Source organism: Oryza brachyantha, chromosome 8, assembly GCF_000231095.2.
Source record: "Oryza brachyantha chromosome 8, ObraRS2, whole genome shotgun sequence".
NCBI lineage: Eukaryota > Viridiplantae > Streptophyta > Magnoliopsida > Poales > Poaceae > Oryza > Oryza brachyantha.
The window spans coordinates 15,447,246-15,466,984 of NC_023170.2; the positions used below are offsets into that span (position 1 = coordinate 15,447,246).

Here is a 19,739-nt window from a genome sequence, read left to right on the forward strand (position 1 = left end):
GAGGTCCGCGGGGGTTCGGCGGCGACGGTGGTGGTCCAGCGAAGCGGGGTCCGCTGGATCTAGGTGATCCGGCGACGGCGGTGGCTAGGGTATCTGGGGGAGGCAGAGCACGTGAGGATGAGGATTCCGAAGAGAGAGGAGTAGCTGGGCAGTGTTAGTCATTTTCCCAGCTAGGACTCATATGTCAAAAGCTCATTTTCTAATAGAAGGCGGATGGAATGACACACAAATAAAAGAAAATTTATGTCATGCTATAGAAGTGTCTATAATTTTTTTGGCACACTGATAACCATCAACTTTTCTAATGACATAGGAATAAAAAGACTCTTTGGTTGTCACGACTCTAGCTATAAGCGCACACAATGAAACCATACGATAGAAAAACCACAAATTAATACGGAATATTGTTCAACGACATACCATATTAGTCGTCCTCTTGACTCGACTCATGCGAGAATTTTGTAAAAATAAATGGGTGTTATAAATGAACCAAATAAATAAATTAAGAAAAGAAAAGTTCTCATTTGGGCCCACATGTCATACACCAGCCCTCTGGTGGGGGCCCAAATGTCCGGTGGTATATCCTGGGACCCGTGTTCACATCTACGCTTCTCCAATCTCCGGACTCCCTGGCCCGGAAGCAACAGCAATGGAGAAGAAGCGCCGGCTCGTCGCCGGCGACGGCGACGGCGAAGGCGAAGGGGAAGGCGGCGAAGCCTCCGCCAGCGCTGTGTTCGGCCTGGTCGAGAGGCTCCCGGAGGCGCTCCTCGTGGAGGTGGTCGGCAGGCTGGAGCTGGAGGCCGCATGCTCGGTCGCCGCGTCCTGCCGCGCCCTCCGGGGCGCCGCCGCCGCCGCCTTCTCCGCCGTCACATCCCTCGACCTATCGGTGGGAGTTTACCCCCTCCCTCCCTCCCTCCCGCTCGCTTCACTTCCGCCCGCCCAAACCAGTTTCCCCTAAACGCTGGGTGTTCTGGTCGCTGTTGCTGCTGCTGCAGATGTTCCCGCCGACGAATCCTATCCTGAATAGGATCCTTGCGAGCAATGGCGCGCTCCGCAGCCTCGCCGTCAATTGCAGCCTCCTGGATGACTCCGCGGTCGCGGCCATCGCGAAGGGAAGCCTGCGTGAGCTCTCGCTGCTCAAGTGCTCGTCTTTCTCCTCGTACCTCTTTGTGGCCGTCGGTGAGAGATGCAAAAATTTAAGGTATGGTTCTTCAGCATTTGTATCTGTGCGCATGATTGCACGAGATTGTATTTTATTAGGGAATCGAATTACGAATTGCTGCGTGGTAGTATTGCAGTCGCACACCGTTTAGTTTATCCTTGCTTATGTGTGACGAGCATTAGGGAAAATTGATTTGTACATTCTATAGCAATTGCTTGTACTTTTTTAGATAATGGAATTTGTTCATTCCGGCCTTCGCTTTTAGAAAGCTATGGCCAATTATTAGAGAGAGCATGTATATTGGCCCAAATGAACGTCAATGGAAGCATGTTGAACCCTCTATTTATATACAGATCATTTGTGTTGGAGATGGCAGCTTCAGATGATGATGAACATTTTGGGATCTGCCGTAAGTCCATAGCACACATCGTCAGAGGATGTGGTTACCTGGAGGTGAGAAATGTTTGTTGCATATGGACCTGTTCGCCGTGTCAGATACATGGCACTCCCTCTAGTTAAAGATATTTGACGTTGGGAGAACTAAACTCAGTTCTGGGGGAGTAATTTCTTAGCAATAGTGCATGGACATAATTTGGCCATATTGTTTGTACAATGAAATGGAGCTCTTTGAAAAGTTAAACTGGTCCCATAATCTAATATGGAGTTCTGTTGTCTTGCGCAGAATCTTTCGCTCAAGTTCTTTCCTCTGCTAGGTCCAGGCTCAGTTGATTTTGAGTCATTGGTGCCCATTCCTAGTACCATCAAGGTACTCCTGCTACAGCCTGTGTCAAATTGGCAGGTTAAGAGGTTGTTCCCTATAAGCACAAGCCTGAATACACCCGTCAGCAACACTCTAGAATCACTCTCTTTAGTTCTTGACATAATAACGGATGAACTTGTTGCGTTCATCACTGGAAGTCTCCATAACCTAGTTGAGTTGTGCCTAGAAGATAACCCAATCAACGAACCAGATTTGCACAATGACCTGACCAACATCGGGCTCCAAGCCCTTGGGTTATGCCACAACTTGACACATTTGTCTCTGACACGTGGTAAGCAGAATTGTTCCTCCACCTTCAGAAGAGTAACCGACTTTGGGATATTGATGCTCGCTGAAGGATGCAAACAACTAAAAACCATTAGACTTGCCGGGTTTTCTAAAGTGAGGGATGCTGGGTATGCAGCCCTTCTTCAGTCTTGCAAGGACCTGAAGAAATTTGAGGTCAGTACTGGATGCTTGTCAGATTTGACATGCCTTGATCTTGACGAGGCAGCTCCAAAGATTACTGAAGTGAGGCTGCTGTGCTGTTGTCTATTAACCAGCGAAACAGCCATCTCACTCTCATCCTGCACCAATTTGGAAGTTCTAGACCTATCAGGTTGCAGGAGCATTGCAGACTCTGGCTTGGTTTCTATCTCTCAGCTTTCGAAGTTAACACTATTGGATCTTGCTGGAGCTGACATCACCGATGCGGGATTATCTGCGCTCGGTAACGGGAGGTGCCCAATGTCTTCTTTATGTTTGAGAGGTTGCAAAAGGATCAGCAACAACGGCATAGCTTCATTGTTGTGTGGGAGTGGCACAATCAACAAAACTTTAGTCTCACTGGACATCGGGAATATACCAAGAATATCAAACAGATCGGTCACACTAATCGCCAAGAACTGTGAGCAGATCAGCACCCTGTGCCTTCGGAACTGCCTACTCATCAACGATTCTTCTCTTGAAACTCTAGGCTCTATGCGCCACAACTCTGGTAAAAGTTCCCTAAAAATGCTGGATCTCTCCTATTGTTCAAGGTTGTCTCGTAGTTTCCTGGGGCTATTTGAGCCCCCATTCTTTCGGGGCCTAAGGTGGCTTGGTGTTGGGAAGAACATGCTGGAGCGCCGTGGCTGCAGTCCTACTGTCGCAGAGCTTCTGGAGCGCAAGCCTGGATTAACAGTCTGTGGCAATGCCTGCGAGATGGGCTGCAGGAACCAGTGCCATCCTGACATTCGGAGCCAATAAACAAAATTGTGATGTACATTCGGGTTTGATGTTGTAATTCTTATAATCCGATTCTGTAACATTATTAGAACATTTATTGCATTTGTAGGTTGTAACAAGGAACAATACTCAGGATTGGCTGGTTGCTTTTGTCCAGTAATAAAGTAGGACTAATGAATTGGTATTGGAAATTTGTTGGTTTTCATCGTCTCTGTTAAGTAGTTTGGGACTCTGCCAAGTCTTAACCTGTTTGGGGAGCTTTTAAGATTACAAGAAACAGCTAATTAGAAACCAGCATATTCTTTTGTGGGATATGGCTTCTACCATTTTCTGGATTATACGACAATGGATTCTCAAAATTTACTGTTGTTTATGAAAGCTTATAATCTCTGAAGATATCGTGGGAAGCTGTGACCGCCAGAAGTTTTTCCAAACAGGGCTAAACTTGGTTGCAAAATACCAACGGTTGATAATTTAGGCTCAGCTTCATGATTACACAATTCTACGTTAGCGTGAAACATCATAGCTCATTTTTCCATGGTAATTTAATTTGGAAAAGCTTTATGATCTTTTTTTTTCAATCTAAAGCTTCACGATCTGCATAAACGGTAATTTTGATTTGGAGAAGGTTACCCATGCAAAAATTATCACATAACTTATACATACACTGTTGTATCGTACTGTTTGTATACCTAGCTGGCTAGCTTTCTCGTAACTACCATAAAGTTTAATCAAACACCTGAAAGCTTTGGTTATATGAGTTCTGTAGTAGGTACTTTTTAGCACGTGTAGCAGTTCTTTTTTTAATGTAGCCATGACCATCAGTCAATCGCTCATCAAACCACCTCAAGCTGAGACAGTCGACACCAACAACCATACATAGTGATAGTAAAAGAATTTTACAGGCGTAACTCAGGAAACCTGCATCCATATCCATTTAGGGAGTCAAATAGTGTAACTACCATGGGGAGTGGGGATTAACTTTACATGTCAACTTTGGCCAATGAGGAATAAACAACGACCTAGGCACAGAATCAAGAATATCAACATGTTTGCCGTGTCAACCCTGAACCAAGGGAGCATGACTTTGGAAGAAATTTGACGGCTGCCAGATATGGTTCATAACAGATTATACGCAAAATCTTCCTGGCCATACGGATAACTATTTCCAAAATCTCAGCTAGACAACCAGCTGCAAATGCTGAAGGTGAGAAAATCTACATGAAAGCGCCCCGGCCTCCTCTCCTAGCAGTGGATCTCTCATATGTTGTGTTAAACTTCTCGACCAGCTCATTCATTGTGCTGCAAGGTACAAGAGAATAACAAATTAACATGGCTGAGTAAACCACTATGATTCAACTTCACTTAGTGGAGAACTTCATTCCCTCACAAGCGCAGACTTATTAACATTAATGAATCTATTAAATTTTTCGATAATATTTTGAAGGGCACAAATTTACAAACCACAAGTTGATGCAATTCAAACTTGTGTTGCTTTGAGGTCCCCATAGAGCTTATTTTTTGTCCTGTCTTGTTGATTTCATATAAAAAAGGTTTTGTTTTGTGTAATGAGAGAGAAGTGAGATGGGGAATACCTTGAACAGTTAGTGAACATTGCAAGGTAAGTCATGAGGAGGGTGTCATTGTATTCCTGAAAATTCAGAGAGGATGATCATTGCATGAAGTACAATGGTTGATAAACAACAAAGAGGATATACACTATCAAGTTAGCAGACCATCAAGAAGTCATCTTGAAATTTCTCTGACTCCATAGCTGGTAGCCTTCTTACAAGGCTTGAGACTTGCCTAAGCAGTGAGTTGTCTAGTGGCATATCACCTGCAGTGAGGGCACAGGGATTTATAGTTGATAGCTGTTTGAAGTAACATATGGCAAATAAATTTTGAATGACTATTCAAGCACATCGAACAGATGCCATATTTTGAATGACAGAATATACCTTTCTGCATGGACACAAGATATTGATGGATAACACGGACCCTGCTATTGAGCATCTTGATGGCACTGTGTATTCCTGTAAGATGAGCAGCCACTGCTCAAATATATGTCAGTACCATTTCTCCCAAAAGCAATATATTGGGTAGTAAAATTCAATATCTGTAAGAGGTTATCTGATGTTAAAGAAAGAACCCTCACATTGAGTTGCCGCAGATCCACCATCAGATGGTTTCAAATGGGCAACATGATCAACAGATATCCTCTCTGCCTCTACAGTCTTTTAAATCAAACGTACTACTGTCAAGTCTTAAACAGAAAAAAGTATTGATTGCAAGAGCAGCATGTAGAGAAGGAAAAACTAACCTCAATTGTATAATTAGCTCTGACAAAGATGAGCTGTGGACTCCCATCGATAACATGCAACTCTTGAAATTACAGAAAATCATGTCAAAAAAGAAAACTTACAGAAGTACAAACAGACAGAAGAAGGCAATGATAATAAAAGAACAGTAACACAATGAGAGCACCAAACTGGTTTGAGTTAATTAAGTTATCAGAAGAGAGAAACCAATGGTCACACATGCTATCTGCTATGCTAAAAAGTGGCATTTGGAAAATGACCACTGGGAGTAGTTGGTAACATAAGTAATAATATGTATAGAACAGGTAACACATCTCAGTTACATGCATAATTTATGTTAACTCTAATTTAAAGCTGAACACACCACATAGAAACTTTGCAATCAACTGCAATATATTTATACTGATCCAAACTGGAGATGACATTCACTTACCACTCTCATAAATAGTCACGGGGAGATCCTTCTGGGAGAGGTTGATTGCAGGATTCAAGAGAAGATAAACGGGGCTTTCGTTAACATCCATCAGCTGGATAATAAAAAAAATAAGTAAGTAACACAAGGAGGAACACAATATAGACAGCAGATCTAAAAAAATTCATGTTGATATTTGATAAGCAATGAATTTATAACAAACTTCCAGTCATACCCTCTATTTCATTTGTTGACACTTGAGTAAGAGCACAACATGAAATCGGAGAACAGATGCTCATTTCAACATATTTCCTCCATTTCACACTATAAGACTTTCTAATCTTGTCTAGATTCATTTGTGTGCTATGAATCTATACACATATACAAAACATATACGTTGACACATGGATTAATCTAGATAAACCTAGAGAGTCTTCTAATATGAAACAGAGGGAGTAAGTAATATCGTCTATTACTGGCAAATTGGCAACGACATAAGGCATATACCATATTGGAATACAACATGACTACAACATAAATTTTAGGATCAACTTATATTGTATCCAGAACAGGCGCATTGCAAAATTTGAACAAACAATAAAAATGGAAACATATATCTCAAAAGCCAAATCGAAGTTACTCTTTGGTTCATAGACAGCCCGGTCATTACCAACCATCTCCACCACTCATTACAATGCTAAAACGTATCTCCCAAACTTTCTCTGTAAACAATATAATTTGGTGGAACCACACAAACTTCTACCATCCCTTTTAGAACTCAAAGGGAAATCCCAGGTATAAATTAATGTATAACTCAGAAACCCCACAAATAACTTAATTAATGTTATCACTCCCAACATTACCAACTAAACACTACACCGAGCCCAAGAAAGCACAATTTTGATAGTCAGACAGATTTGAACACATGAACAAAAATGTCATGGAACTCACAGCCTTGTGGATTTGCAAATCGGTGTCCTGCACATCGCTGCCAGTGGAGTACCAGCCCAGCACGTAGAAGTCAGGGAACACTTTCTTATCTGTGCAATCGGAATCAACATCACCAAACAAACCCACGAACCACTAAATTCCGCCGAAACCCCCACACAAAAAGGAGCAGATTTGTCAGAATTCTCTTACAGAGCTCCTGCTTCTTCTCGAGGAAGGCGCGGTCTAGGGTGCCGGAGACGGGGTCGAGGACGAGCTCGAAGCTGTTGAAGATCTCCACCGTCCGCCCGCGCTGCACCCCGATCACGCACCCGAACACCCTCGGCGGCTGCCCCGCCGCGTCCCCCGAGCACGCGGCCTGGGCCTTGACGCGGGTGTGGTGGTCGGAGACGTTCACGATGACGAGCGGGTGGAGCTTGAAGGTGAGGCCGCTGCTGGAGGAGGCCGAGGCCGCGCCGGCGGAGGCGCCCGCCTGCGGGTGGGATGCCACGGAGGGGTCGGATGGCGCCGACATCGTCCAAGGCGAAGGAGCGGCGACCTGGCGCCGGCGGCAAGGGTTACGGCGGCGGCGGCGGCGGCGACGACGGCGGTGGTGCGGATGGGGGGGTTTTGTGGGTTGTGCGTGGTCCGCCCTTTGGAATGCTTAGGTTTCCTTCGGGCTTTGGGTGCGTGCGTGAGAGGAAGAACGAAATGGATCTCGAGTTGGGCTCCAATGGGCTCACTTGGGCCCTCATGGGCTTATGAAAATGTTTATATAGATGGGCTTGTAAGTTTCCTACAAATTATTACCGTCTGCAAAACAATCAGTTTAATTTGAACAACAACACCCTGTCTCTAATAATAATAATAATAATAATTTTATATTGTGGTATGTTTAGATATATTGTTAACAAAATTTTATTGATACGTTGGCTTGTGTTCCTAAAAATTATTTTTTAATTTATTAACGTTTAAACAGTTTAACACCGGTCATATCCAAAAACGATAAAAATAAAAATATTATCTTCTTTTAAAAAATAGCACTCCACTCCACCCATCGAATGCCTCGTAAGTTCAACCGAAATCTCATGGAATATACCCACAAAAGTTAAGGTTCAGCACGTCTATATTTAAAAGCGAAATAAAAAAAGGATAGTAGTACTATAACTCAACTAACTGAAAAAAAAGAGAGAATTATTAAATAAACGGAAAAAAAATGTGGTCTCCGGCCACCACCCACACGTATATAGCACGATCTTTCACGTGTCCTGGTCTTATCGGGTCCAACAGCTTTACTACTACCCACGCCCGCAAAGCCAAAGCCAACCCAGCGCGTCGACGCGGGCACGACTCCTCCTCCTCCTCCTCCTACCTCTCGACCTCGAGCGGAACGCCTCTCGCCGGCGGCGGCGGCGGCGGAGGCGACTGAAGAGACCGGTTCGGGTGAGGAGCGGGAGGGGGGGCCGAGATGGCGATGCGGCACCTCATCACCGGCCAGGGCAACTGCGCGCCGGACGGGGCGTCCTCGTCCAACCCCTTCGGGAACCTCGCCAACGCCATCCTCGGCCAGTCGTCGAAAACGCAGGTGAGGCGCTCGCTCTTGGGGGCCTCGGGGATCGAGATTTCAGTGGCAGGTGCGGGTGATGGTGGGGGGGCTGGATCGTTTAGGTTGCTCCCGCCGCGCTGTTGTTTGTTTTGTGGGGACGATTTCGCTGTTTGTTCTGAATACGGAAGCGATTCGATGTATGCTTGTGTACTGTTGGTTTGCTTAGGGTGTAGTTAGTTCGATCCTGTGATGTTTAGGTTGGTCGTCCTATGCTGCTTCATCTGATAATTGTGCAAACCTAAGTGAATTGGTAGGTGGGTGACAAATGGCTTTTGACGAGTGCGAGTATAAGTATAAATTTGTCTATCTCGGGCTTAGATTGTAACTGAAGTTACCTGAGCAAGGTGCCAATTCCACCTGGTAACTCACAAGAACCATAGAAATAGAAGGCTTTTTAGGTAATGGATAAAAACCCAGCGGCAGCGTCTACATCCAACATCCAACACGGTCCACAGTCAAATTACATAGAAAACCATGTTCCTTAACTGCTGGTTCGGTTCAGTGCTTTGCATGTTTCATTTAGTTGAGCTGAACTAGAGTGGGTCAAGGATTACTCATGGGTCTTCGTAAGTAATAAAGTGATCTTTTATGGTGCCCATATGATCCCTCTAGCTATAAGAACCATAGGGTAATCGCAACCATTCATCTCTGAAGGTCAATTTTAGCATAAGTACTAGTAACCAGCTGGAAACGGTTAGCTGTAACAATGCAGGGGTGTCCGGGGGCCGTGCGAGGTGGGCAACCGCACAGGGCCCCCAAAAATTATGGGTCCCAAGATTTATAAAGTATACTAACTATATGTAATAGTTTTGGGTTTTTTAATTAGTAATCAGTCTAAGTTGTCTTGTATAACAAGTATATATCAACAATTTAGTTCTTTAAGATTTTATTCCACAAGAAAACAAAGGTCCGGTCTAAATTCTGAATTTCTTGAAGCGACATGAGTGTTTTTCCAATACAACCATTGCATAAGCGTCATTAGTTTTTTGTTTTGATACTCGATATTAGGCCTCTACTTAGTGCTCTGAACTGGGCCTCATATTTCACGGGACGCCACTGAACAATGAGGCCCCGTTCATTCCCCACTACTAATACTCAGATTTTCTCGTTTTTTGCGCGCACGCATCCCGAACTGCTAAGCGGTGCATTTTTTGCGAAAATTTTCTACAGGAAAGTTGCTCTAAAAATTCAAATTAATCCATTTTTCTAATTTTTTATCGTTAATAATTAATTAATCATGTACTAATCTATTACTGTGTTTTCTGTACCGGTTAACAACCACCACGCCGAACGCAGCCTGCCTGTGATTAATCAATTTCCTTAAACCAACATTCGCATGACATGTTGACACTGTTGGGGCATTTATTCCTTCTAATAATTACTCTGCATGCTGTACCATTATTGTATGTATTTTGTATGTCAACATCCAATGTTTTTCATGGTTACGAAACACAATAAGATTCATCAGCTTGCTTAATTAGAATGTTTCTACATTGTCGCAATTCAACGTCCAATGTTTTAGTAGGAAATATCCATTTGTTTTATTATTTCACTTGAACTAAAATAATTTCATTATTGATAGAAAAATACATCTTAAAACATCACTAAATTTCATACCAAATCTTTTTCTTGCATGTATCTTGAGGGGAAACTTACCTATTTAATAACCACAAATACCTACTTTCCCTCCTAGGTGGTAATAGGTCTTGTTCAATTCTAGCCACTATATCACTGCAAATGAATGGTCTAAGTTGTGTACCTTAAAAGTTAAATTCCTCTAGACAAAGCACATGGGTCTATAATGCAATGAAGTGGAAATTTGTGATAGTGGCTGTTATAGTGTAATAAAGTAGAAATGTGGGGTGATTAACATCCAAATTACATTAATAATCAAGCTAACAGCTAACTTTATTTTTACCATTTTCTTTGTGTAGGCAATAAAGGAACTTCCTGGATCTTCAGTTAATGTTCCAACAACATCTGAGTTTGGGGCAGCTGCTCCCTTATCGACCATCCCTGGTTCAGAGAATGAATTCAAGCAAGATCAACTGCCACTTGCGCGGGTAATGGTCATTCAGTTAGCTGCTTTTGGTTCCCTTTGAGCATTCCTAACTATAATTGACAACTCTAGGGTGCTGATTTCATCCGTGGGGGTCCTTCTCATGACTGGGTTGAATCTTTTCGGCCTCCAGGACTCCCTGAATTTGCGGGGCCAGATGCAGAGTTTAAAGAATTTGAGCAAATTTTTAACAACACAGGCCCAACCTTTGGACCACCAGTCTTGGATGGTAGATTTGTTGTCTTTATTCTTTTCATTTATATATGTTAATTTATTCATCACTTGATAATATACTGCTGCACATTATAATGACTCCCCAAATTGGCTCAGGTCCACCACAAAGGGTCTTATCTGGGGTTTTACGTTCTTTCCTATCAAGTGGTCAAGCTGGTGTGCCATTTCAACCTGTTCCAGTACCAGCGCTTGGTTTGTCTGAAAGTGACAAACAATGTATACGTGACCGTAGCTGCATTATGGCACGCCACATTTTGGCTGACCAGCCTGAAGAATATATACAAGCACAGGTTAGCTTATACTTTTGGTTACCTCTGTGAATATGCCAAAGCACTTACTTTTGTGTTTCATTCTTGTTAGATTGTTATAGTAGATTCACTTTTATCCGCCCTGCTGTACTTAATTTAACACTCCCATCTGTGCCAGGTAAACACATTGCTGCATTCACTTGATATTGACAGTAATTATCGAATGAAAGGACCCATGCATGGACCATACCCAGAGATGGAGGAGTATTGGAATCAGTCCCAAAGTGCTATGAGATCTGCTCCAATGCATAATGCTGCAGATAAATGGATAACTGAGTTTGGCAAGCAAAATAATAACCCTGAAGATTGGGCTCACTCTTTTGAGCAACAATATGGTCCCAGTGGTTGGGCCTCTGAGTTTGAACAGGTCAGAGCCTTATGCATGCCAATTTGGCATGTTTGCATGTACCATTTGTATCAAGTTCGTGGATATTAATTAATTATCTAATATTGCATTATTTTCAATGGGTATAAAATAAACCCATGCAATTTTGTCATAAGTTGTGTCCGCTGTCTCATCATGCTCTAGCCTTCTAGGATCTGTGATTTAACTTATCTTATCTGTTTTTATCTTGTTGCAGCATCAGTCTCAGATGGCCATGACAGGAGGAGTGAACATGGCAAACCTGGCAGCTATGGAGCAATCTCGAATGCTTGCACAAACATTAGCAAGTAATAATGATCCAAAATTTCAGGTATGTATGACGATTTGATTTGTTTATTCAAATCTATTAAGTCTCTAATTTTATTTCGAATGGCTAATTTGTACATATTTTAACTGGTACGTAAATCTGCTTGAACAATAACTCATCCCAAATTCCTAATTAATTTGAATATTGACGGGCATCCCTTTGATATTTCCTGCTTATGATCTTGTCTGCAGTTGATGGCTCTGTATGTAGTTGCAAATTTATTGGCCATGGCCAATGCAAAATTTATACTAGTGCTCCAATTGTATAGGATAATGTAAATTTGTCTTGAATGGGTACATATCGATATGGATCTACTTAAGTGTTCTGGGCTTGTTTCCTAAACTGCCATACATTGACATAGAATTTAGAGTTTCGACCCTATTTATTTTACTGCGAATTCGAATTGATTGTTTAGCCAATCGACATATTTGCAAATGAAAAATAATTTGTGAATAAAACTTTTTATATACGTGTTCTTAGCGATCTAAAAGCCAAAGTTGAAAAATAAACTACGACGAACCCCCCCCCCCCCCCCACACACACACACACAAAAATATACTCCAAAATTAAGTTCGAAAATTCAAACTTTGGCTTATAAGCAGAAGCAGAAGCGAAAAGATGGAGCTGTAACATGTTAATACTGTGAATATATTTTGATATACGATGTTGCTAATGAATGTGATCTGTTGCTATCTTCTTTTGAGCACATCTCAGTCAAAATAACTTTCATTGTGTTGACCATCATGCTTTTAGGAGGCTTTTGGCATATGTTATTGACAAACAACTCATCATTTGTTAACCCACCAATAGGATGTACAGACTCATTAGTTAAAAACTTGTGTGCATGATGCTCTGTAGAAGATCACTCAATGGAGGAGGTTTCTGTTTGATGGAGTATTTTTTCCTTTTCTCAAATGCTATTTTTCCTGGATAAATTTTGTATCACAGCAAAATGCAAGCAATTCTTTGGATCTATCTGTGTTAATGCACCTTAACTACGCAAATAAATCTTCCAAAATAAAACCACACATTCTAAACAGGATATTAGGATGTGCCTTCCAAGAGTGAAAGAGGGGAGCTTTACTAGGTGTGGCAGGGATGAGATGACGTAGCATTCCTTGCTGCTATATTTTTTGCTAATGTTGCCCTAGCACTCTCCAATTGATATATTACGCCATATCTGTAGTCCTGCACATCTGTGATTTAGTAGCAAGCATAGATGATTGTAAACCTCATCTCAGCTGTCTATACTGCTAGCAACTGTGTTATGCTATAGGGCAATTTGGATCATTCTGTTTCAAGCACCTGATGATACCTGTTTTCCTTTTCTTTGGAAGAACACTAATTCTTCCAGTTTGTTTCAAAGATCAGCCGTGGTAAACTTATCCTTTTGTTTTTTTGGAAGAACTCTAAATTCTTCCAGTTTGTTTCAAAGATGAGCCGTGGTGAACTTATTATAGAAGATAATCAAGTAAAACAAGGTTCAGCATCCCAATCCAGTGGCTGGGCTGATGAATTTCAAACCCAGCACAATGCTAATGCAAACTCTTGGGCGGATCAGTTTGTTCATGAGGAGGTAATGCCAGAGAACCGGATGTGCGTAAATACATGCTTAACAGAGATCTGGTTTTATTTGGTCAACACAAACAAAAACTGATAAAAGTACTGGTAAACTGTATATAACATGGAACCTTACTTCGTAAGTTTATGTTCCAGTAAATATGTAAATATGCAATAAACTGCTGGAATATGTTCATTCTGTCTGGACTTGCAGTCCAGTTACTGAAGTTTCTGATGAGATCATACTGCCATTAATACAAAAATCTTTCAGTGCTATACCATGTTTGACTGTATAAATATTACATGGATACTGCTTCTTGTGCACTGATGATGTTGCATCATTCATCTTCATTCTCCAGATGTCGCAAGGAGCAGATAAGTGGGCTAGTGAGTTCTCTAGTGAGTATAATCAGGGTGGCCTCAATGATAACTGGGTTGATGAGTTCTCCAAATTGCGTGTTGATGATGAATGGGCAGAAGAGTTCAGTGGAGGAGCATTTGGTGAAAGCTCTGCTGATCCATGGGTAGATGAGTAAGTACAAGTCTATTGCACCTTCGTTTCCTTGGTTTGTCATGGCAGTCTCCTCAAGGGTGAATTGTATTGCTTCTATGTTTCCAGATCAACCTTTACACCAGAATATGATAAGAAAATCAAATCTTCTTTGATTCAATATCATCTCTTTTTTTTAATTTAGTTATAGGCAATTATACAAGTTCAGTTTTTATGAATTGTGTACCATGTTCCATTTGACAGAAGCACCTCTTCTGCATCAGTTACACATGCTATGTTTGCATTTTGTAGGTTCCAGAACCAATTATCAGCTTCCAAACAAAATTCTGGTGCATCTCGAGGCGTTTATGTTTTTTCTGACATGAACCCGTACGTTGGTCACCCCAATCCAATGCAGGAAGGCCAGGAACTTTTTCGCAAAGGCCTCCTAAGTGAAGCTGTTCTTGCTTTAGAGGCTGAAGTTTTGAAGAATCCTGATAATGCTGAAGGTTGGAGATTACTTGGAATAACACATGCTGAAAATGATGATGACCAACAGGTGATTTGTCTCTCCCATTAAAGATAGATGTAGATAAATTAGAGGCACATCAAAAAATGTGTGCTTGGCATTACTATGTGTTGATTATTTTCCATTTTTTCATTACTAGTGATTCAACATAGATGCACTGCTTACTTGTGTGCATCACTTGTTTCATCATGTGTTTTAAACTTTTAATTAGAATGTTTTTTTATGAATCGTTTTTCAATCTTAGGCCCTGATGAACCTAGCCGTTTCAGCTGAGTCTTTTCCAGCGCAGAATACACAGCTAATTAATTATTAAATTTTACAAAGTGGTGGGTTTATCTGAATTTCTTAAAAAACTTTTATGTTGAAAGTTATTTTTTTCAAAAAACTCATTGTTTAGCAACTCGGCAAGCGTGCTCTATAAAATTAAGGATTAGCTCATCCCAACAGCAATGACAGGGTCTTAAAGGTCAAAGTGTAAATTTTATCCAGGCCTAGGCTGCTGTGCATGCAGTGTGCTGATTCTCATTAGAAATGTGAATTATGCTCTATCAAGCTCTGCATACCCTTTGCAAGAAGTCCGGAAACTAATATATATGGAACTTAAACGGATGATCCAGACTAGTCTGTTATGAAATTACGTTCTATTCTAAATTTTCAGCACCATGTGATCATTTTGATTGTGTTCCATGCGTCTGTTTCACACATGGAGATGTCCTTGCTTTGCTTTCAGGCAATCGCAGCAATGATGCGTGCACAAGAAGCTGATCCGAAAAACCTAGAAGTTCTTCTTGCACTTGGTGTTAGTCACACAAATGGTGAGTCCTTGGTAATCCAGTGTCCTGCGTAATCAACTAAGTTGTTCCTGTAATAAATGAAGTGGCATAAATTATGGTTAGAAGTAGCTAGGTTTCTTCATTGATGCAAACTTTTGAACTAGATAAAGCAATTTATCTTTTGATAGGAAAAAAGTGTAGTTCCTTCTAGCATCTTATAATTTATTTTCTAAAATTTAGTTCTAACAGGCTCTATCCCCTGATGCTTTTTGTATACCGATTTGAGGGTTTGGTTCTATATAATTGATGCAGAGTTGGAGCAGGGAGAAGCATTAAGATATCTTCATAGTTGGCTTCAGAATCACCCCAGATATGGGGGTATCGCCCCTCCACAGCCAACTGATTCACCTTATGGTCCTGATGTAAGTGGATCCCATATGTTCCATAATGTAAATAAATAACATCGACATCTTCACCTTCCAAATGGTATCGACCATAGATATTCTAGATGTAGAGTTTTATTGGTCTGTGATCCTTTCATTTTCTTCAAGTTTTTTTCCTGTCACACCATACTTATCTCATGTATGATGTGTTTTCTGATATTCCTTAAAAATCATACTAAGCAGCCTACCTCTGATCAGGTTATTAGATTGTTTAATGAGGCTGCCCAAATGTCACCTGAGGATGCTGATGTCCATATAGTTCTAGGAGTCTTGTACAACCTATCAAGAGAATATGATAAAGCTATAGCTTCTTTCAAGACAGCACTGCAGCTAAAACCACAAGACTATTCTCTCTGGAACAAGCTTGGCGCTACCCAAGCAAACAGTATCCAGAGTGCTGACGCAATATTAGCCTATCAGCAGGTAATTAGATTTTGTAAGATATTTTATTTTTCAGCTGTTGTGAATGTTTTGCTAATTAAGTGCTCCTCTGTCTGAAAATATAGCTGTCTTATGAGGCCTTTTGAACTTCTTATAATTTTTTTAAAAAAAGAACGTACAACCAGTATGTAGACTGATAGACACGTGGAACTATGTAAGCTGATCGGCTGATGTTATATGCCATAGCCTTTGTGGCCTCTGGGTCCATTCCTCTGTGGGTACAATGTCGGTATAATTGATAGCAAGACAGCGTTCCATTCAAGCTTTGTTTCGCATCCCAGTACTTCTAACATTACAGAAAACCAATCACTTCTAATCAAACTGTTTGTTTAGTGTTGTGATACCATTGGTTCGGTGTTTGATCCTGTCAAGTACAGACATGTCTTAGGTTAAAGAATGGAATGTTCACTTATTTTACTGGTACAACTATCCTTTTACATCTTGTATCCTACAGCCTAACCTTTACAGCGAACTGGAGCGTCTTAGTTAATTATTGTCAGCCAGTTGCAGATTAGAAAGCTGCAAGTATTGAGTTAATTACTGCTCCAGTGTAGAACTGTTGATGAATCTCCAATTTAGACAAAATTGTGGGATACAGGTATCCTAGCACTTGTTTATGAAATGTAAAGTTGGACCTAATACAGTCAGTTGTTCCTGGTTTCAGGCTCTGGACTTAAAGCCCAACTACGTACGTGCATGGGCTAATATGGGGATTAGCTATGCCAACCAGGTAATTCTCTAACATAATGCTGCCACTTGATAACAGTACTAGTTTATAGAAATTTTAACAATTTCGTTGCATGCAAGTACAGAACCATATCTTGATGTTTTATCGTAGTTTATCAGCAGTATTCGTTTACTCTACTAACATGCAAACTCTCATTGTTATAACTTATAAATGAGCTTGCATCCTTCCACTTGTTTGATTTTTCATAATGAAATGTTAGCTATTATGCTTTCCACTCTATTCTGAAAACTGTGTTTCAAGTTTTTGTGAATTGGATCACCTAAATACTAGTGGTCTTCATTCAAAGCCTCAAGTGATATTAATGTTAGCTTTTGATTTTTACCTAGCATAAGGACAGATGAGTACAAATATATGCATATCCAGTGATGCCATGACCTAGCTCAAACGTCCTTAGTAATAATTCAAAGTGACAACAGAGAACAGACATGTAACGCACTAGCTCTCTGTGTTATGCAGGGTTTGTATGAAGATTCTATTCGATACTATGTAAGGGCGGTGGCTATGAATCCAAAAGCTGACAATGCCTGGCAGTACTTGCGGATTTCTCTTAGGTATGTCTTGGCTCACTTGTTTAATCTACGAGATATTTGAAGTTGCTAGAGATATCGATTGTGGTCACTTTTAAGTAACTTGCAAAGTTGCAAGTAGTCATGAAACATCTCAGCAAAGTCGATATGTCTATTTGAGTACCTCTACAACTTACCAAGCACCTTAACTCATTTCTTTATCTACTTAAATTCAATGCTGATTTTCATTCACTAACATTTTTTCTCTTTCAAAATCAGCAACGCTTCACGAGCTGACATGATCGCCGCATGCGATTCCCGCAACCTGGATGTTCTTCAGAAAGAGTTTCCCCTATGAGTACCAACACCCTAGTTCCTAGACATAACACTTGCTCCTCAGGTCCCCGTGATACTTGGCAAAATGGGGGCTGCGCATTTTGGAATTGATGAAATTGCGTCATACCGGTGCCGTTGCGTTGTGGTTTCTGGCTCGTGTATGTTAATTAGTTGTTCCATGTTTAAGAAGGCGCGACATGTATATAAATTCAAGATCAGAACCCATTCTTCCGTAGGTGGGAATCCCAAGGCAGAAGGCAATTGTAACTGGCAAACATCACAGGTATCTGTATACAAGAGACAATCAATAAAAAAATGTTAGAACAAAATCTGTCAAGAGCTAACATGTTCTTGTAGTGGACTACAAAAAATAAAGTGAAAGCAGGTTTCAGCATATGTTTGCATAATAGTAACTCAATTCCTTTTAGGGATTTTTGTGTATTAAGGATGTAAGTTGGGAGTGTTGGACGAATCCCAGCGAGTATTCGCATAGAGTAACCTGTAAGGCCGACTGGTTTCCATACTACCTCCGTCTCAATTTTATATTGTAAGACTTTTTTAGTATTGTCTATATTTATTAATCTATAAATGTATATAATTTATATATATGTTTAGAATCATTAGTATTCGTATAAATCTAAAAAAACTATTCGTATAAATCTAAAAAAACTAGAAATCAAAACGGAGGAAGTACTAATCAAGGGTGCAGTCAATGGCACAATCAATTTGTTTGCTGATAAAGCAATTTTGAGCCACAAAACAGCCACAAAAATGGATAGACCTCATAAGACAGCCCATATATATTATCTGGCCCATGTTGCCTATATATATTATTCTTTCGAAAGTTAACTAAACCCAGATTCTCTTATCTTTCGGGTGCACGTTTTCTAAACTACTGAACGGTGTGTATTTCGTGTAAATTTTACATAGGACAGTTGCTTTAAAAAATCATATTAATCAATTTTTTTAATTTTTATAACTAGTAATTAATTAAGTATATACTAATCTATTGCTATGTTTTTCATGCTGGTTACGTAACCGACTATCGAATGCGATTTTAGTTGTTTCATCAGCGATTTTAGTTGTTTCATCAGCAGGCTAGATAATGTACAAGGCCAGACAACGTACAGAGCCCTCATAAAATCAAGGACATAAAATCAAGGAATAAGACAGTATGACACCCTCTATTGTAGGTCGGATTTGATGTATCATGACATTTCTAACTAATAAAATCATGCAAAGGGACTCTCTCAGTTGTTTGGACGATGGTTTTTGCTGACATGTTGTACATGTGGCTAAAGTAGGTGTAAATCTTGCATGTAAGTGTTAACAAAAAAATTATGGAGCCCACACGTCATCTTCTATCTCCTCCCTTCTTCCCCTCCCTCTCATCTCTTTCCCTATCTACTTCACGTCTCTCTCATACATTGCTCTAGCTCAAGCTCTATGTCTTTGCTCACGAAGGAAGGTGGTATCAGCAACAAGCAAAGAGTCTTGCATAAGCTTCCGCTCATTTGCATGTCTATGCATAAAGGGAGAACAAGGAGAACAAGCATTATAGCTCGTCCTCCACCCTTAACTTTTGCGGTTGTGTTGTCTAGAGATCGAGCATGGCGGCTCCTCCAAGGCTACAAGGTTCTCAACGCACTCAACGCAGAGAGGGTGAGGAGGGTGGATTGTGCCCTTGGTTGCTGCATCGGAATTCAAAGCATCTCCATTTTCCTATTTGATGTTAGCGCTATCCAAGCCAATGGAGGCGTGGTGGCCAGCAAGCCTAGGAGTTTGCACCAACTCCATCATCACTCATTTCCCTTGGCACAACATGCTCTCCCCTCTCCCCTTCTATCTTTGTTTTCAATGGGAGAGATGAATAGCCGCATGCCATGGCACCTAATCAAATGGTAGCATCGAGCGGCAATATGAAGCTAGATGAGGGTATCGAAGTTGGCAACCCAACAGGCGCATGCATGGAGCTAGATCTTGGCGAACTCACTACCTCGAGTTCACTAGATCCTAGGAGGTGGCGTGCTCTAGGCTTATTGATGATGCCCTGCCGCTACCTTCCTTCGCAAGAGGGTGTGTTTCGACCTTCCATGCTCGAACGAGACTCATGCGTCGCTTCCCTCTGAGCTAGATGTGGAGAGAGGAGGAAGGGAGGATAAAAGGAGAGACGTGTAGAGCCTTACCTTATCATTTACATGTGGGTCC

The 19,739-nt window shown here is 41.1% G+C and overlaps 3 protein-coding genes across 4 annotated transcripts; 2 read left to right on the plus strand and 1 right to left on the minus strand.

Annotated features, from left to right (window-relative positions):
* The first annotated feature begins 635 nt into the window (after positions 1–635).
* Positions 636–3,450, plus strand: LOC102702308 (F-box protein At-B). The gene is made up of 4 exons (XM_006659483.3): positions 636–886; positions 996–1,201; positions 1,516–1,615; positions 1,845–3,450. The coding sequence occupies exons 1-4, from the start codon at positions 650–652 to the stop codon at positions 3,168–3,170; spliced, it is 1,869 nt and encodes a 622-aa protein (XP_006659546.3). The 5' UTR covers positions 636–649; the 3' UTR covers positions 3,171–3,450.
* Positions 3,451–4,009: 559 nt separating this feature from the next.
* On the minus strand, positions 4,010–7,443 carry LOC102711093 (COP9 signalosome complex subunit 6). The gene is made up of 9 exons (XM_006660188.2): positions 7,020–7,443; positions 6,831–6,919; positions 5,901–5,994; positions 5,470–5,531; positions 5,305–5,383; positions 5,108–5,200; positions 4,886–4,986; positions 4,745–4,800; positions 4,010–4,451 (listed from the first exon to the last, which is right to left on the minus strand). The coding sequence occupies exons 1-9, from the start codon at positions 7,339–7,341 to the stop codon at positions 4,367–4,369; spliced, it is 981 nt and encodes a 326-aa protein (XP_006660251.2). The 5' UTR covers positions 7,342–7,443; the 3' UTR covers positions 4,010–4,366.
* Positions 7,444–8,099: 656 nt separating this feature from the next.
* Positions 8,100–18,062, plus strand: LOC102702587 (peroxisome biogenesis protein 5). 2 transcript variants are annotated; one of them, XM_006659484.3, is made up of 15 exons: positions 8,100–8,391; positions 10,347–10,475; positions 10,544–10,700; positions 10,802–10,995; positions 11,132–11,380; positions 11,595–11,708; positions 13,111–13,281; positions 13,625–13,797; positions 14,068–14,314; positions 15,015–15,099; positions 15,370–15,479; positions 15,699–15,923; positions 16,606–16,671; positions 17,146–17,240; positions 17,475–18,062. In XM_006659484.3, the coding sequence occupies exons 1-15, from the start codon at positions 8,275–8,277 to the stop codon at positions 17,551–17,553; spliced, it is 2,211 nt and encodes a 736-aa protein (XP_006659547.1). In that variant the 5' UTR covers positions 8,100–8,274; the 3' UTR covers positions 17,554–18,062. The 2 variants fall into 2 exon arrangements, with proteins under 2 accessions (XP_006659547.1, XP_006659548.1); XM_006659485.3 differs by lacking the exon at positions 13,111–13,281.
* Positions 18,063–19,739: the final 1,677 nt, after the last annotated feature.

Coding starts and splice junctions, on each gene's coding strand:
- LOC102702587 (XM_006659484.3), top strand. CDS start 8,275: ATGGCGATGCGGCACCTCATCACCGGCCAGGGCAACTGCGCGCCGGAC. Junction 13,282..13,624: donor ATCAGTTTGTTCATGAGGAG/GTAATGCCAGAG, acceptor TTCATTCTCCAG/ATGTCGCAAGGAGCAGATAA. Junction 14,315..15,014: donor AAAATGATGATGACCAACAG/GTGATTTGTCTC, acceptor CTTTGCTTTCAG/GCAATCGCAGCAATGATGCG.
- LOC102702308 (XM_006659483.3), top strand. CDS start 650: ATGGAGAAGAAGCGCCGGCTCGTCGCCGGCGACGGCGACGGCGAAGGC. Junction 1,202..1,515: donor GAGAGATGCAAAAATTTAAG/GTATGGTTCTTC, acceptor ATTTATATACAG/ATCATTTGTGTTGGAGATGG. Junction 1,616..1,844: donor GAGGATGTGGTTACCTGGAG/GTGAGAAATGTT, acceptor TGTCTTGCGCAG/AATCTTTCGCTCAAGTTCTT.
- LOC102711093 (XM_006660188.2), bottom strand. CDS start 7,341: ATGTCGGCGCCATCCGACCCCTCCGTGGCATCCCACCCGCAGGCGGGC. Junction 4,801..4,885: donor TTCAAGATGACTTCTTGATG/GTCTGCTAACTT, acceptor CTGAATTTTCAG/GAATACAATGACACCCTCCT. Junction 4,452..4,744: donor ATGTTCACTAACTGTTCAAG/GTATTCCCCATC, acceptor TGTACCTTGCAG/CACAATGAATGAGCTGGTCG.